The sequence below is a fragment of the Maylandia zebra genome, linkage group LG18, assembly GCF_041146795.1.
Source record: "Maylandia zebra isolate NMK-2024a linkage group LG18, Mzebra_GT3a, whole genome shotgun sequence".
NCBI lineage: Eukaryota > Metazoa > Chordata > Actinopteri > Cichliformes > Cichlidae > Maylandia > Maylandia zebra.
The window spans coordinates 37,982,868-38,000,536 of NC_135184.1; the positions used below are offsets into that span (position 1 = coordinate 37,982,868).

The 17,669-nt window shown below is 42.7% G+C and overlaps 1 protein-coding gene across 1 annotated transcript; it reads right to left on the reverse strand.

Moving 5' to 3' along the window:
- Positions 1 to 741: 741 nt before the first annotated feature.
- Positions 742 to 15,362, reverse strand: coa1 (cytochrome C oxidase assembly factor 1). Its single transcript, XM_004572951.5, has 5 exons — positions 15,069 to 15,362; positions 10,495 to 10,602; positions 2,281 to 2,432; positions 1,931 to 2,007; positions 742 to 1,106 (listed from the first exon to the last, which is right to left on the reverse strand). Exons 2-5 carry the CDS (start codon positions 10,586 to 10,588, stop codon positions 974 to 976), a joined length of 456 nt encoding a protein of 151 aa, XP_004573008.1. The 5' UTR covers positions 10,589 to 10,602; positions 15,069 to 15,362; the 3' UTR covers positions 742 to 973.
- Between the last annotated feature and the right edge of the window lie 2,307 nt (positions 15,363 to 17,669).

Here is a 17,669-nt window from a genome sequence, read left to right on the forward strand (position 1 = left end):
CCCAGGTTTCTTTTGTCTCTTTATGTATTCATTTCTATTAGAGTTATTTCAGCTGTTATAGTTTAAGTGCAGTATGACAATGTCTAAGCTGACAGGCAGGAAAAAAGGAGGAACTGCTGCACCTGCACGAAGCAACACAGGAAGAACAGAAAAGCGTATTTGGTGATGTTCATGGACTCTAGACTGCATCCAAGTATTAAACAACAGTTTCTTTACTTAAAACGAATCGGTTCATTTGTCTGTACTTGAATCACATGCTGGTTGAAGTAAAATCCACTGCGGTGCTGTGCAGAGACAAAATTACAAAAACTGCGTCACTGTCCTAAAATGTAATGATCTGAGTGCACAAGTCCAACCATCTCCATAAAACATTGTCTGAAAATCTTTGTGACAGTAGGAAAAGTGTTATGACCAAATGATAGTGCATCCACACGCACACATAGCTTCAAGTGTTGCTATTTTGGAAATTTGTTATTTTGGAAATGTTGACTGAGACCGAGAGCAAAAATAACAGGATAAAAAGCTGAAGAGAAACCACAGAAAGCCGAGCATGGCAAACATGCCTTCTTTATATCGGTGGTTGTGCGTTCGCTCTACATCTGCACAGGAAGCAGAAGGTTACGGTAAAAGTGAAACCACAGCTTTACGTCCTGTTTTATGAATATCAGACCGTTTCCCCTGAACACATACAGACACACACATCTGCAAGTCTGTGTGAAAGTCACTTATGTTAGAAACTAATACATTTGTAACATTTATTGATTGGTGCATATTTGTACATTTCTCATGATTTGTGACAGAGGCAGCAGTGAGTGCACAAGTCCACTCAGCTCTGACAGTCTGCAGCAGTCTGCGGCACTGACAGAGCTTTTCTTCTTGATGGTTCCCTTAAAAGAAGACCATACAATGAATGTGGAGTAAATATAGCTCAAAACATCTTCAGCGCCTGCTTCTTCTTTGTTCATAAAGCTGGTCAGTGCCAGCGGCCCACGTCTACCCCGTCTGCGTGCCCTGCTGCGTGGCTTTGTGCTGTAGTTGATGGAGGATTCAGCAGGTCAATGGCATTTCCTTCCCTGAGCTTTAGAACTGCTTGCTTCAGATTCCACCTGCAAGGAGTAACGAACGCGTGTGAGGAATAGCGACCATCAAGCTTTCACATCAGTCCCTATGGTTAGCGTTCACATCCTGCTTCATTTGTTTTTGACGGCGGTTAAAACAATTATGGACAGTTTCACAGCAGTCATCATACAGTGTGCTGAAGAGTGTTCGGCTGCAAATACGATTCAAGGCCTAGAAACCCGTAGATGTTGTTTCAGCTTTGTTGTTATTTGTGTGGATGTGTGTTTGTGTGCTTTTTAGTGTTAAAGTTGAAGCCACGCCTGAGACTACTAACACGGTAAAGGGTTGTTAGTCAGTTACAAAGTGAATATAAACTATTCACTGAATGTACCCAAAACACATTACATAAGATTTCTATCAGGACGCACAGCCCTGAAACACACACGGTCTTTACAATATAAAGTGTCCTAAAATGACTAAAAAATGACTACTGTCAATGTGTCAGCTCAACACAACACTCTACAATAAAGCATGTGAAGTGTTACATTATTCTGTGATATTTTCAAAAATAATGATTTTTGCTTTTCTCCATTAGTTATTCATTAATCGAAAATGTAAATACAACTCAAATATCAACGGCACTATATGCATGATATACCACACACACACACACACACACACACACACACACAATAAAATGTAATATGCTGATGACGAATGGCAGCGTCTGCATGTCAGTCATGTTGATGTCAGCCTAACTCTGCTCACCTACTGAGCTAAACTGGCGCCCGTCAGTCACATCACTATGTCAAAATAAACTGAATACAAATTCAGCAGCAGCAGCAGTTCAGTTGTGGCACAACTGTCTCACCTGTTTGTGTTGGGATCCCTCAGTGAAGACGCACACAGATAGCCTCCGGATTTAATCCCTGTCACAGGAATCTTTATCTGCAAAGCAATTTACACTCAGTACTCAATACATTCAGAGTTCTTTGCAATAGGATTGAGTTTGTGATTTACATTTGCTCACTATGTGGATTCTACACCAATTTTCTATACATCTAAATACTTTTAAAAAGCTACTTGTAAGCAAATACTTTAATTATACGCAGAAGGAAAACCAGTTTAGCTGCACATGCAAAACTAGAAAAGAAAGAAGTCAGGGATGACAGCATCGGTTGTCTGTGTTATTGGCACACTTGCCCTCCTAAAGGACAGTACCTGTGCAGTGTGCTTATCTACACGGTTGTATCTGTCAGTCAGATGGATGTTGTGGACCTTTAAAGGTGGCGCCCCCAGGCTTTCCATGGCAACTGGACATGCCTCCAACTCCTGCAAAGCCAGCCTGTGGTAGTCTGACGCAGCAAAGTTCTCTAAGTAGACAGCAGACAGAATGATATATGTGAGTGAACAAAAACAGGAAAGCTAGAAAATAATACAACATTTTAAAGTATGAATGGAAACAGTTACTCTTTTTACTCAAAACTTAAAGTTAAAATAAGCTTTCACAGAACACAAACCAAGAGTTTAGTTTTTAAAAAGGTTCATATGGAGTGAGTTTGGCAGGGATGTGATAGGACGAGGAGACAGTTATTCCCTTTTATTCAGAACATAAGCGTCACACTTCTATACTTGTATAGACGTTAGCTGGTTAGAGAATTACGAGGATGTCTGTTCCAGTTTTAGTGAAAGCAATGCTAAACTGGTGGCCAGCGTTAATGACCTGGAAAGCCGACAGAACATGCAGGTCTGGTGGAATCCATCGAAGGTGAGTGCAGAGCCCATCGCTCACCTGTTGCTAAGCCAAACTTAGCTCAGAGACCATGGCCTGTAATCATTCGCCTTTATCGCTATCAGATAAAGGACCTTCTGATCCGCGAGGCTCGGCGGGGAGGGAAGTTGCAATAACATTACCAGCAGAGAGAAGGGATGGCTTTGCTCAGCCGCTGACGCGAGGGATTATGTGGACAACCTATCCACTGTATTTGTATCATCCTGAGCATCCATGTTATGTTATTAACTACCGCAGTCACGTTATCCTTTGCTGCAGTATGCAGGAGGCTAGATGATACCTGGCTGCTATGGTTACGGGAAGACTGTTCAGCAGTGGTTTTAAGTATTTGCTCATGTCAGCACTCTGCATACTTGTATACCGTAATTGTTGGGCTATAAGCCGCTACTTTTTGCACAAGCTTTGAACCCTGCAGCTTTTAGTCAGGTGCGGCTTTTCTATGGATTGTCCATGATTGTTGTCATATCGTAAGAGGATTTGTTTTGTGTGTTCCGCTGTTGTACGGCACTACGTTGCCTGGCGGAAGGATCGGGGTTCAAGAGTGGTATGTTGGTCACGTGTCCGTCCGCCAGGCAACGTAGTGCCGTACGAAGTAGCGCGAAAAACAAACTTCAAAGTAGCGCTACACGTTCAGCGGGAGGCGTGGATGATGAGCGGCGATAAACTTGCGAAAAGCAAGTTATGCCCAACTCCACCGGTGGATTCTGACAGCGTGGAAAAGTGTGAAAACATCCACGATCACCAACGGATTTCTAAGGGCTGGACTGCTGCATGATGGAGAGGAGGACACCGCCACGGCCCTTCTGAGGGTGTTCGACTCTGACAACGAGGATTTCTTTGGTTTTGTAAGTGACAACGAAGGAGAGAAGCGGAGAGTGGATGACGAAGCCATCCTGAGCCTGTTCGTATCCGACACTGGAGGAGAGGACTTTGGTGGTTTCAGTGGGCAGGAAGAAGAGAAAGATGGTGGTGAATGACTGACTTTTCTTCTTGTTAAAGCCGTGTCGCTGCACCTGAGCCTAAAAGGTAGTCTGAATCTATTTTTCTGGTGTGCTGTAGGTTACTGTTATGTACTACATGTGCAAATATGTACCCATAACTTGTTTTTCAAAATATTAATAAAAGGGGTGTGTCTCCAAACAGCCATCTCTTTCCTGACAATTCCCTTTGTGCATATTCTCTTACATATGATGAGTCAACATTGAAACACCTGCGGCTTTTGGTCAGGTGCGGCTAATGTATGTACAAAACAGGATTTTCCCCTGATTTTAGCTTGTGCGGCTAATATTCAGGTGCGCTTTGTAGTCCGGGAAATACGGTACATACATGCACGTATTGGTGCCGCTTTTATTTTACTTTTTTCTTTCTCACTTTTCAACATTCTGTGTATCTGGTAAGATGTTCTGTTCTGATGTGGTTGAAGGCACAGCCATATCTGACCAGAAGCTTAAAGGTTTAATTACGAATCTATTCTACAGAATTTTTGTTTTCTCTTTTTGAATAAGGTAGGAAGTGTTTTGGTGAGCTCGCTGCTTTTCCTTTTGGCAGCCGTCATCAGCTGGGGAAAAAGTAGTGGGGGTGGTTATGGAGTAGTGAGTATGGAGGGGTGGGAATGATCTGATTCTAATAGTAACGTTTTAGGAGGCACAGTGGCCTCGGTTGTGTTGGTTTCATTTGTGTTTGCAGGACAACCTTACCCTATTGTACATGCATGGCTCTATCTGTGCACGAATCTCTGTCGAGGTTGGGTAGTGCTGTAGACTCGTTAGGTGGAATATTGAGGTGTAAACCACCCTGCTAAAAGGATGTTCTCACACATCAAACAGTGCAGGGCAGCGGTGGTTTGTTTTATATTGTTTTGTGTTGTTTAAACAGGAAACACACATTTGCAGGTCGGATAGCACCCATCTCACTGGGGGAGGGGCAGCATTTTCACTCCACTCGTCAGGCCAAAGCCAGAGGTGTTTCAGTCGTTACGGATCCAGATGTGTGCTTTGAAAAACATGAGGTCATTTCTGATACGTTAAACTCTCGTGCCAATCATGAATCTTCCCGATGCCCCAAAATACGGAAAACAGTGATTTAATTAAACTCTTCTTGCAGACAAGAATTTTCTAAAATTCATGAAAAAACAAATCTGCTTTCCCCCAAACGAATACAACAAATGAGATATTTAGCCTGACGATTTAGGATACACTGAAAGACTTTCTGAGGGGGCAATTCATTTCTTATTCAGCAAACATGAGGAAAAAGGGAGTGACTTGAATTAGCTAACCAAATCAAAGAAATACTTCAGCTATATCCAAGGATTAAAAAAAACACAATTATATAATAGACGGTAATGCTGCAGACTATGTTTGACATCCTTTCAACACTCAGTTTAATGTCAGCTTCTAAAGTGTAAGAGTTTGTTCTATATGCACAGACAGAGCTGACAGGATGCTATCCAACAGCTGAAGGGTATCCAGGCAAAACTGCATATTCCCAAAAACAGAACGACCAATGGTACCATCACCTCAGATCATGTTAGAGTAACAACACATCCAGGTCTCTCAATTCTCAACTTTATACCTCTGAGCTTCCACAGGAGAAAACTCTGATGGAGAACTTTTTAATTCTTTGAATATCCCACGCTCTCTCCGAAATGTAACCTATAAAAAGGAACCTATAAAACAGGCGGAAGTTAAGATTTCATCAGTCTGGAAAGTCTCCGGGCCAAGATGGATTTCCTGATTTTTTTTTAAAGCATTCTCAGTATTGTTTTCACCTCAACTGTGTGTAGCATTGCCATATTTAAAGGAGTCAGCCAAAGTCCCTTCATCGTTCTATGAAGCATGTATGACTGTTGTTCTAAAGAAAGGTAAAGATCCACTCGAATGCTCATCTTACAGGTCAGTCTCCTTACTCACTGACCAAAGTTTTAGTGCATAGGCTGGAAATCGTTTTACCATCAATCGCATCTGAAGATCAAACCAGCTTTATTAAAAACCAGTATCTGTCATCCGTTTGATATATTATATTCTCCTCGCACGGAGACTCCAGACTGTATCTGCTCCCTGGATACAAAGAAGGCGTTTGATTGTGTGGAGTGCGAGTATCTATTCTCAAGCTTGGGAAAATTCAAGTTTGGACCCAAATTTAATTTTTGGATAAAATTGCCCTAAACCCTCAATCCTTTCAAACTCCCAGCAGTCACAGCTGTTTAACCTCCAAACCCAGCAAGGGTGTCCCCTCAAGTCCGTTACTCTTTGATGTGGATATAGAGCCACTGGCCATGCTACGAGGCTGAGCAGATGTCTCTGGGAAGTGGAGGAGAGGAGTCATGCATAAAGTATCCCTGTATGTAGAGGATCACCTGGTCTTCTTGTCATGTGAATCTATACATCCTATTTTCTACATTTTTACTCCGTATGTTTGCAGGATGCAAAGTGAACTGAATACACCGTAAACACTGCAACACTTCCACGCCTTTTTCATTTTATTTTTTTACACATGGAGGGGCAAACACCCTTGAGTGAAAAACTCTGGTCTCCACAAGTCTAAGCATAATTTCCAGTATTACTATTGGGCATCTAATATATGCTGGACCAGGTTTTGGTTTAATTTCCAATTCCTGTTAAAGACACATCTGTCTTGGCAATACTTGGATCTCCACTTTCCTTGGCCTCCATCAAGTCATTTGATAATCCAGTGGTGAGGCACACACTCAGATGAAAAAACACCGGTGAGACTGACTGTTCTCCTTTGAGTCCAGTCTCACCACATTATGTTTTTCAACCATCCTTAAGCGATTCTGTGTTTCAGGATTGGTGCAGTAGGTGCTTCGTATCTTTCATGAAACTCTCTGAAACATTCAATCTCCTGCACACAAATCTTCTCAGAGAGCTTCAGATCAGACACTTTGTTCAATCTCAGATGTCCTACTTCCAGAGGCTTGAAGACGGCTGATATGTTCCTATATTTGTATCCATCTCAGAAAGGGTTAATATCTGTTATTTATGACACGCTGGGTGTTCCCCTCTTTATTTTTAATTTAAATTTTTTTTTACTATGCAAATGTCTGTCAATGTTCTGCTACTGGAAACTGGATTTTCCAGAGGAAGCTACCCGAGGGATTAATAAAGTTTTATCTAAGTTTTATCTTCTCTACTAAAAGATGTGAACAAAGCATTACAGACAATCCCTACTGCAACCATCTCCAAAACGAATCAGCTGATCTAGACCACAGCAGCAGCAACCGCTGAGGTGCTTGGCTACAAAACGAACAACCACAAGGAGCAGTGCCCCCGTATGTTAGCAGGGAGGGACGTTCTGGGGAAGCACTGAAAGTTGGCTAAGTGTGATCTCTAAGAATCTGCCAAGCAAAGACTCACAGCCTTGGTCACCACTTGATAAGGTTTATCAGACAGAAGGCAAGAGAATAAACTGTACTCTTAGTGGCAGGGGAACAATATGAGAAAAGCCCCACCAAGGCTAGAGATGGAGAAGGGGAGAAGACACAACCTATAACAGCATTGTTCAGTGGCTAGTGGATGTGAGAGCAGACGGAGCAACAGGCTCCAGTAACCATCACAGTGCAGACATCCAGTAGGTCTCCAGTATGAAGAGTTGGACTGAAGCTGGGTAAATTAAGCTCTCTTCCCTTAAACAGCAGGTTAATTGCGCTGAGACCTTCTGTGATCCAACTTCTGTACCCACTTTCTCAAACAGATGGAAGCGGCAAATTTTTCCTGTCCTGTTTCTATTCATGTTTCTATTCATGTTTGTTCCAGGAATGGTCGATTAAATGCTGTCTGAGCATCCAAGCTCCATTGCAGGTGTTCTGTGTCTTGCTGCTATTGCACACGGCTACAATGGAGGACATCGAGGCAACGGTATAGCTGGCCCTATTCCAGGAAGTAGGCTCAGCTAAAACTCTGAATTTGTTAAGTCTGTGATAAGGGCTAAGTCAGTTACCAGGGCAACAGAGTCTGAAGTAAACATGCTGGCTGGCAGGTTTTCTTCATCAAGCAACTTCTCCCCACCTGCTGACACTCAGATTCATTCTCTCATTCATAGATTTGCTATCAAATCACGTAGCAGAGCAAGAGAAGTTTTTCCAATCAATGAAATCCCAGTTAATCGTTACTTTGCTATTTTTTGTACTTAACATGAACTCTTATTATAATTACATCACAGATCTATTAACTTTAATAAGGATGGAAAAACCTTTGGCCCAACTGGAACTGGGAAACGAGGTCTTGTCTGGGTTAATCTCACCGTCATTAAACTGTGGCTGAATTTCACTTTCTGGTCCTTTAAGGTCGCAGCTGAATAATCCAATTTTAAATCAAATGTTCTACTTACTGTGATCAAAGTCCAAGCAGGCTGAATGATGAGTGTGTAAATTATAATAAAATGATATATCGTGGTCACCACTGACATGGAATAAAAATGGAGGCTCTGCTCTTTATTTAATCGTTACCATGGTGAACGGCGGTATTGAGGTTCTACTGACGATTGCTTTCCTTCTCTACTCACGTGTGCACTTAACTCCGGGTGAAAATACTCAGAGTTAATTAACTCTGATCAGCTGCAGCACTGGAACAGGAAACAGGACGTTTCGTCACTCATCAAGACACTGCCATAACAGTTTGTGCCTCAGTGAGTGGCTCTTTGGTTTACACGGTGAGTAAGTTTTATTTATATCACCTTTCAAAATGCAAATCACAAGGAGCTTCAAATCAAATAAAAACCATCTAAGAGGGAAATAAAATAAAATGCTGCCCAAATGACAGTTTAACAAAGCTAGTCCCATAAAAGTAGACCTATCAGACTGACCATGGCTCTCCAAGGTGATGAGGTAGTGCAGATACGAGTGGGCAGAGGTGACTACCTTCAGAGGGCTGCAGATACAACAGGGAAGATGCAAATGCAAGGAAAAGGGCGAGGGGCAACACTGCACAGTAATAACAGGCCAGACAAGTGGGACTCAAAGCCAAGGTTTCAAACCACAGCGCAAGACAGAAGGCAGGAAGTGGAGGCAGGCGAACCAACGGTGCAAAGTAGTCCCTCTGAAGGCAGCAGCACGTTGTGCACCAACAAACGCTAAAGTGAGCAGAAAATAGAGAAAGGAAAGAACCAGAGTGGACACAGGCAATCAAGTCGCCGAGAGAAAGGGAAGTGACTGCAACTGCAAGATCTGGAGAACGACCTCAGCATCATTCTGAAGCATTCAGTGCATGGCCAGGTCGAAGCTAAGCTTAACTTCATGGACGACATGTGCGGAGAAGAAGGGTCGTCCAGGGCTGGAAGGAAAGAGGGAGACAGATCAAGCAAATGATGGTGAGGCTGGCAAGAAAAGCGATGAAGGGGCAGAGATCCAGCTCTGAAATTGCTACGATTCTCTTTGTTGATGTGGGAGGAGGGTTTGAGGTTGGCAATGAGAGGAAGCAATCCAAGTACTCGACCTGGCAGCTGAGTCTCGGGAGGCTGACTGAAATGCTGTAATATGCTCACTGGAAGTCAGGTATCAGGGCTTTGTTGGCTCCTCAACTTCACTCCTCCTCTGCAGTCTACGCTGCACGGGAGCAGCGCTGATGCCAGCCACCAGAAAACTGGCAGCAGAAGCATAAAGCCAGCATGTGGTTGTGATTACAGAGATCGCACAAGGTCTGGGGGCTAAACAACAGGGGATAAACATCCTTGGCTGGTGGTCCTCAGCTGATGCCACCCATAGATGTTTACTGTGGCTCCCCCAGGCAAAGGCCTTCAAGGGGCACCTGAGCTAAAGGGCATCATTAAAGGTGGGTGAGGCAGAAATGCCTGGCAGGATTTCCACCATCCTGCGTAGTGATGTGAGCTTTTAGCTGCTTTTTGAATGACAATGTGCTCAGATTGTGGAGTTTCTAGAAGAGGACACCACAACTGCAAAGTCGTGTTGTCAGCTGTCGAGGTAGAAGAGGGTCAGATATTAGAGCAAGAAGGGTTAGGCTTTATCATTCACTCACTGCACACATAACGTGCAAAATGTTTACAATTAGTAAAAGTACATTATCATGCACCTCTCTTTTATCATTTCTTTTAACCTCCTAGGACCTGCGTCCACATATGTGGACGTCACATTTTGGGTTATTTAGACCAAAATACTCAATTTTGCTCTATAAGGGCCTGATATCCACTTACGAGGACATTATCCTGCTACTGTTCTTTCAAAATTTTAAACAAATATCCTCATATGTGGCTCTTATTTTTCTTAAAAACAAAAAGATAAAAAAATAATCTGGTAATAGTTTGTTTTTACATTCATCAGGTCCCAATCAGCCCAAATATCAAAGAGATTAAAAATGCTGCTGTGGAAGAGTTCAGGTCTTAGGAGGTTAAACCCAACTTAAATTATGTTAAACCACCAAAACAGGTGATGACATTCAAACAGTAATTAGATCACCATGTTTTTGAACATGTGCAACAAACCACAGAGTGGTGCTAAATCCTGAAGCCAGCCCAGGTCAGCTGGAGCTGAAAACCTGAAGAATTCACTCTCAGGAGTGCAGCTGAAGTTAACGTCAAGTTGAATTTTTCTACACTCTCAAATGACACATTTCAGTACATGATCGAAGCTGCTGAAATGAAAAGTTTCACTAACTGTAAGCTTTTGTACTCACTCTGTAGCAGGTAGTACATTGTGCCGATCCCTGCACCCGTCAGCACGGTGGTGAAGATGGTGAGCTGCTGCAGGTGACTGTTGGAAATCCTCATGCTTGCTTTCTTTCCTGAAAATAATGACGAGGATCTGGTCAGTATACAGAGAGCGTCTGTGTTTTAATAAGGAAGTATTCATGGTTTGCCATGAATTCTGTGGTAACTACAGGACACAACCTAAAAGCTTCTGAGAGGCTTCAGTCTTACACATTTCCAATTTTCTGAAAGAGAAAAAACACGTTTTGTCATTTTTAATAGCAAAACATATGGTGACCCCCTGACCCCCTCTCCTACACACATACAGTTGAACAAGTACTATTAATATCACCGCCTACATCCATGAGACAGCTCAGCTAATGATGGTAAAGGTTGCCAACACAGGCAAAGACACATACATGCACATTCTGTGAATGCATCCAAGTCTGGTTTCCCTTATTTTCAGTCATATGTATCCTGTGTTTATGGTGGCTGCTAAGATTGAACATGTCCAAACCTAGCACAGGTAATCCATATGAGCACAGCGATGTGTGCTTAGCCCCTCCTATATTCCCTGTTCATACACAACTGTGTGGCTAAACATGAGTCCAACACCATCATTAAGTTTGCGGATGACACAACCATCAAAGGCCTCATCACAGACAACGATGACTCTACTTCCTGAGGAGGCTGAGGACGTTTGGCATGAACGCCAACATCCCCTCAAACCTCTACAGGTGTGCGATCGAGAGCTTGCTGACGAGCTGCATCACAGTCTGGTACAAAGCTGCTGTGCCAGCAGCCGGAAATCACTCCGGAGGGTGAAAGCAGCAGAGCACATCACTGGCATGAGGCTTCCTGCCATTCGGGACATTTATCTCCAGCGATGCCTCCGTAAAGCACACAGCATCACCAAGGACCACAGCCACCCAGCACATCAGCTCTTCTCTTTGTTACCATCTGGCAGACGTTACAGGTTCTGTCTGCTCGGACTACAAGACTCAAAAACAGATTTTACCACCAAGTCGACACCTCAACCACAACACTTCACATGATGCACACAGCTGTCCTGCAGTTTCTCAGGTACACAATACACTCTGCACTGGTCACCCCATTCTTATTTTTTTGTTAGTATTTAAATAAAAACCCTTCCTCTTACTGACCCTTAACCCTTACTGTCCTGCTGAGTGACTGTCTTCTGCTCGTCAAATACATTTTGACCCTGTGCTAACGTGCACATGACAAATATAACTGAAGCTAATGAGCCAAAATGTTAGGCTCAGCCTGGCAGTTTTATATCAGCGCAAGTGGCTCCTCAGACTGAGGAAGAAATCAATGGCTGCACCTCTATAATAGGGAAGTTTAACTGCAGCTGAGAGTCTCTGTTTAGCTGACATGCAGAGGCCTTAGAGCAGGGGTGTCAAACTCAAACACACAGTGGGCCAAAATTCAAAACTGGAACAAAGTCGCGGGCTAACGTTAATATTTATTGAAATATATTTATTCCTCCAGATATGAGAATGAATCTTTTCTTATGGACTCAAACATGTTGTGCTGAAAAACTGAATATGGAACAAGCAAAGCTTAATACTAAACAATATATATATTAGCTGTATGATACCAGAAGGCCAGCTCTGATAATAACTTGGTATGGCTTCGCGGGCCAAATGTAATTAGGCTGCGGGCCAGAGTTTGACACCTATGCCTTAGAAGGTTCAACTCATCACGAGTTTTTCACAAGACAAACTATCTACATAAGAAACAAGTAAACAAGTATAGTTAAGTACACGGGGTTTTGAAAAGTAACACTTTTCTTTCTTAAATATCATTTTGCTTCTTGAGGAAGGGAAACCAGGAGAGGGCTGAGGTGTGCCGAATGAAAGAAAACTGGACTGACTGAGTGGTTCGTTTAAAAGTGACATTTTTGGTTCTGATTGTTGTCAGTATGTCAGCAGAGCAGGGAGATCTGCTGACATACTGATGATTTTTGTTAGAGAGACTTCTGGATGTTATTCAGGATGTCGCCATAGACAAAATTGAACATGCTCCTCTAAGATCCATAAAATGACATGTGGTGTGCCTCAAGGGTCGGTTCTAGGCCCTGTACTTTTTAATTTGTATATGTTGCCTCTCGGCAGTGTCATCAGGAGGCATGGAGTGAACGTCCACAGTTACGCTGATGACACGCAGCTGTACATCTCCGTGTCTCCTGATGACACCAGACCAATGGATGCCCTTTTTAACTGTGTCTTGGATATAAGATCTTGGATGGCAGAAAACTTTTTACAGCTTAACCAGGACAAAACTGAAGTTTTAATTGTCGGTCCTGAGGCTCAGAGAGAGAAACTCTTGTCTAAATTACAGGCATTTTCACTATGTCCTTCGCTACAAGTGAAAAACCTGGGTGTTATTTTTGACTCTGAGCTTGGTTTTATCCCACATGTTAAACATGTGACCAAAATTGGATTTTATCATCTAAAAAATATAGCCAGAGTCCGCCCTATTCTCTCTCGGGCCAACACGGAGATGCTGATGCATGCTTTTATTACCAGTCGCATTGATTACTGTAATGCCCTGCTCTCTGGTCTTCCTAAGAAGAATATTTCAACTTTACAACTCTTGCAAAACTCGGCAGCTCGTGTGCTGACGAAGACCAGAGGGCGGGCCCACATTACACCGGTTTTAGAATCGCTGCACTGGCTCCCCGTGTGTTTCAGGATCGATTTTAAAGTTCTTTTATTGGTTTTTAAATGTCTTAATGGTCTTGGGCCTTCTTATCTCTCAGATCTGCTTTTACCATACGAACCCTCGCGGACCCTGAGGTCCTCTGGTACTGGCCTTTTGATTGTCCCTAAAGTCAGGACACATACTCACGGAGAGGCAGCTTTTCAGTGGTATGGTCCTCGTCTGTGGAACAGCCTGCCGGAGGAGCTCAGGGCCGCAGAGAACGTACATGTTTTTAAGAACAGGCTCAAGACCCACCTTTTTAATTTAGCTTTTACTTAGCGTTTATTTATTTTATGCTTATTTATTCTATCCTGTTATTCTATTATTAATTTAGGATTTACCTAACATTTATTGATTTTATTCTTATTCATTTTTTAATCTTCTTACTCTATTTATATTTATATTGTATCCTGTTCTTATTTATTTTATCATTTTACCCTGTATATATCGTATTGCGTCATATCTCCAGTGTTTCCTCGGAGGGCGCTCTCTGCACCGGGGCTGTTATTGACCGTGGCTGCTGGGTCTCTGGGGTCCTCTCAGCCTGGTTGGGGGGCTCCTTTGCCTCCCTCCTGCTGTGTGCCCAGCCCGGAGGCTGCGGTCTGTGACCGGCTCCCGGTGCAGACGGCTCTCTGTTATAGTGTTTCCTCACTTGGCTCATGCGAGCCCAGCCCAATTTTTACTCTTTAAGTGTGCGCGTGTGTGTATGTGTGTGTGTGTGGGGGTGGGGGGATATATGTGTATTGAGAGTGTGGGGAGTGAGTTGGAGGGTGGGGTGGGCTGCTTTTAACTATGTAAAGCACTTTGTACTACATTTTTTCTGTATGAAAAGTGCTTTATAAATAAAGATTGATTGATAGATTGATTGATTGATTGATCTAAACAGTTTCAATCTTCTCAACATTGATGTTATTCCCCAGAGGGTCTGCAGATGGAAATTAGCCCAAGGCTATAATCTGGCATATTTACATTTGTTAACATGTTCATTAATATGTATTGCCCCTCTTTCTAAAAATAAATAAATAAATTCTGAATGCAGAAGAGAGCTGTGGGATTTTAATATGACCGGTAACAGCTTCACTGTTGGTCTGGTGTTTTTGGAGAGACGCGCACGCCTTTGGCCTGCAAACATGTGTTGGACGTTACATGTTTGAGCAGACTGTATTAGTACATGTTGAGAGAGCTCATTGGTTTTACCTATTACAGGATGTGTCCTGTATTAAACCTTGTTAATGACACCGTCTTCATAGGCCACCGGTTGGGACTGAACCAGCTGATGCTAATTTGGAAGATTGCTTTGTAATTCCTGACAGGTTTGAGACGGTGTGGTGACTTTTCGCGCCTCCCTTTCTTCGCATGTTCAATACTTTTTCCCTGCGTCGTTTCTCGTTATTGCACAGAATCATCTGCGGTTTGATTTCGTTACATGTGTGGACTGAATGGGTTGCACCAGCATCTGGTCTATCACTGCCTACAGATAGCGTTAGCATTGCACTAACTCAGTGCATGAGTGAAACACGCAGCGCTGCAACAGGTCCTCCAATAATCCGTCAGAATGCAAAGAAAGTGGAAAGGAAAAGATCTAACAGCAGCACCGTCGTGGCTGCGCAGACTGTTGACCGTTGTTGAGAGCAGATAAGCACCGGTGTGAAGTGCACAAGGCAGGCAGACGTGTTCTGTGCATACTGGGTCCCAGCAAGAGTAATGCTGAAACACATGCAGCCGCAAACACCGCGCATTCGCTGCGTGTCAAGGTTGCTCACAATGATATTTAAACAGCTAAGGTGCATCCTTGGAGACAACTATAACACCACACGTCGACACAAACACTCACCTCGCGTTACGGTGGACCACTGTATTCTCTCCACATCCGGTAACGTCACAAAACCCGTAGCCAATCGGTTGTGGGTGCGCTTTATCAAACAGCCGGATGGGCCGGTTGTCGCTTGTTCACGCAGGGGGTGTTTATCGAAATATGATATTAGACCCTGTCGGGCGTGGTTCAGAAAGAAGCTGAAGCTGGAAGCCTTCCTCTACTGCAGTACTACACGGGACCTGTTTATGGTGGTCCATCAGCAGCACGTCTCACCACCATCATACATGCCCTGCATCACCCTCACATGTCACTCCCGACTTCTTCATAGTGATGTGATCGATACTGAAACATCGATTCCTCCCATACCAGTCATTTATGTTCTAGAAGCGATTCTCATATTAAAATATCGATATTTTAGTAATTTAGGGTAAATTACTATATCATTCTGATTCTCTACATTGGAAGGAACTACTTCCTCTCACGTCTTTCATAGTCATGTGTGAAACACGGCTGTATAAATGTGTGGCAGCCCCTGGTGTGCGCACTCACAACAATAGCTGAGCGTAAACGGAGTCATATGTGGACGTATTTTACCTCCACAAACAGCAAAGACGTGGTTTGCGATACATGTGGCAAGACAGTGAGGTGTTGTGGCCACACCACTAACCTCATCAAGCACCTCAGAGTAAATCATATCACAGAATATGACGAGCGTATGTTGAGGTGAACTGAAGAGGAGGACAGGTGCTGCTAGGGCGAGACAGACGTCTCTCAGGGAGTCCTTTAGTGCTGCAGGCAGGCAAGGTGTTCAAATAGCACAACTTCAGGTTCTTATTTCTATATGTTAATTGTTTATTATTAAGTGATAAGAACAAGTAATCTGATGTCCTATAAGCATTATGAAGCTATAATTTGAGACACAATAAATAAAATAAGTTTTTGTACAAAGTATCGGTATCGGATCAGTATCGTCGATACCACCCTGATTTTTACTTGTATCGGATCGGACAGGAAATCGGTGGCACATCACTGCTTCTTCATGTAGTGCCGCAGCTCCGCTCTCTGTGCTCTATCATCTGATTCATCTGATTTCTTATGGGGTTAAAAAGAAGCCAGTTTAAAATGAAACAAAAAAAATACTGACATTGAAAAAGAATATTGTAAGTGAAATAAATAAACAGAAAAATTTTGTATTGAAAGTGAAAAAAAATACTCATTGAAACTCTAAATATAGACATTAAAACAAATAATTCCCAACCAAGTCACCCTTTTCTCCACTGCTTGTGTCGCCATCGTGTTCTTTCGATCACTACAGAAAGCTCGTGACCACAGGTGAGGGTAAGGATGCAGACTGGTCTGTAAATTGAGAGCTTAGCTTTCACATCAGCTCTCTCATCACAATGGAACGGTACAGCGTGTAGACCAGTATAATGGATTAGAGTGAAAATGTGCTAGAGACAAATGTGAAGCAGAATTACAGAAACTGAATGAAACTGTCACGAGGGCTGAACCACTGCACCTTAGAAACTTAGCACTGATGTCGGCCCCACCAACCTCCTAAACTAATCCAGCATAGTTCAAAAGTTCACAATGACATTCATATTTACATAAGTTGAAGCTCTAAACAAGTACCCAGTTTTGCTTCTCGGTAAACTATCTGCATTTTGATAACGGATAATGAACATTTCCTGGGGAAATAATTATTCATGTTCCAGATGACTTTGTCTTAATAAATGCTCACCAGTGTTGGTCAAGTTACTAGAAAAAAGTAATCAGTAACTAATTACTACTATGCCATATGTTAAAACAAGATCTAGAGTGTGATTAAAGTGGTGGGTGGGTTCTTTTACAGTTTGAGAGCCAATTGAGTCTAATAACAGATTAAATGCCATGTTGAGGCTGTCATTTTTAGCATCTACATGGATGTTAAAATCACCCACAATAATTATTTTATCTGCGCTCAGAACTAAATCAGATATAAAGTCTGAGAAATCAGACAGAAACTCTGTGTAAGGCCCAGGTGGACGATAGATGATAACCAATAAGACTGGTTTCTGAGTTTCACAGCTGGGGTGGACGAGGTCAGGCTTTCAAATGAATGAAACCTCTGTCTGGGTCTTTGGTTGATTGACAAGCTGAAGCTGAAGATTGCTGCAACCCTACTAGGAGGAGGACACACTAGTTTTAACTGTGAAAAACATGACAAACATCTTAATCCTTCTATTAAGAGGATGTCTCAAGCAGGCGTCCACATGTGGACATCGCATTTTGGGTTATTTAGGCCAAAATACACAATTTTGCTCTACAAGGGCCTGATATCCACTTATACATTATACTGCTACTGTTCTATCAAAATTTTAAGCGAATATCCTTATATGTGGCTCTGATTTTTCTTAAAAACAAAAATAAGGTCAAAAAAAATCTGGTAATTCTTTGTTTTTACATTCATTGGGCCCCAATATGCCCAAATATCAAAGAGAAATTCAAAATGCATGCCGTGGAAGAGTTCGGGTCTTAGGAGGTTAAAGTTTCTTTGATTCAATGCATGAAGGAATATTTTTTGCAGATAACCAGACTTTCTGATCCGTATGATGGCGCAGAAATCCAGCTGTGATTGTC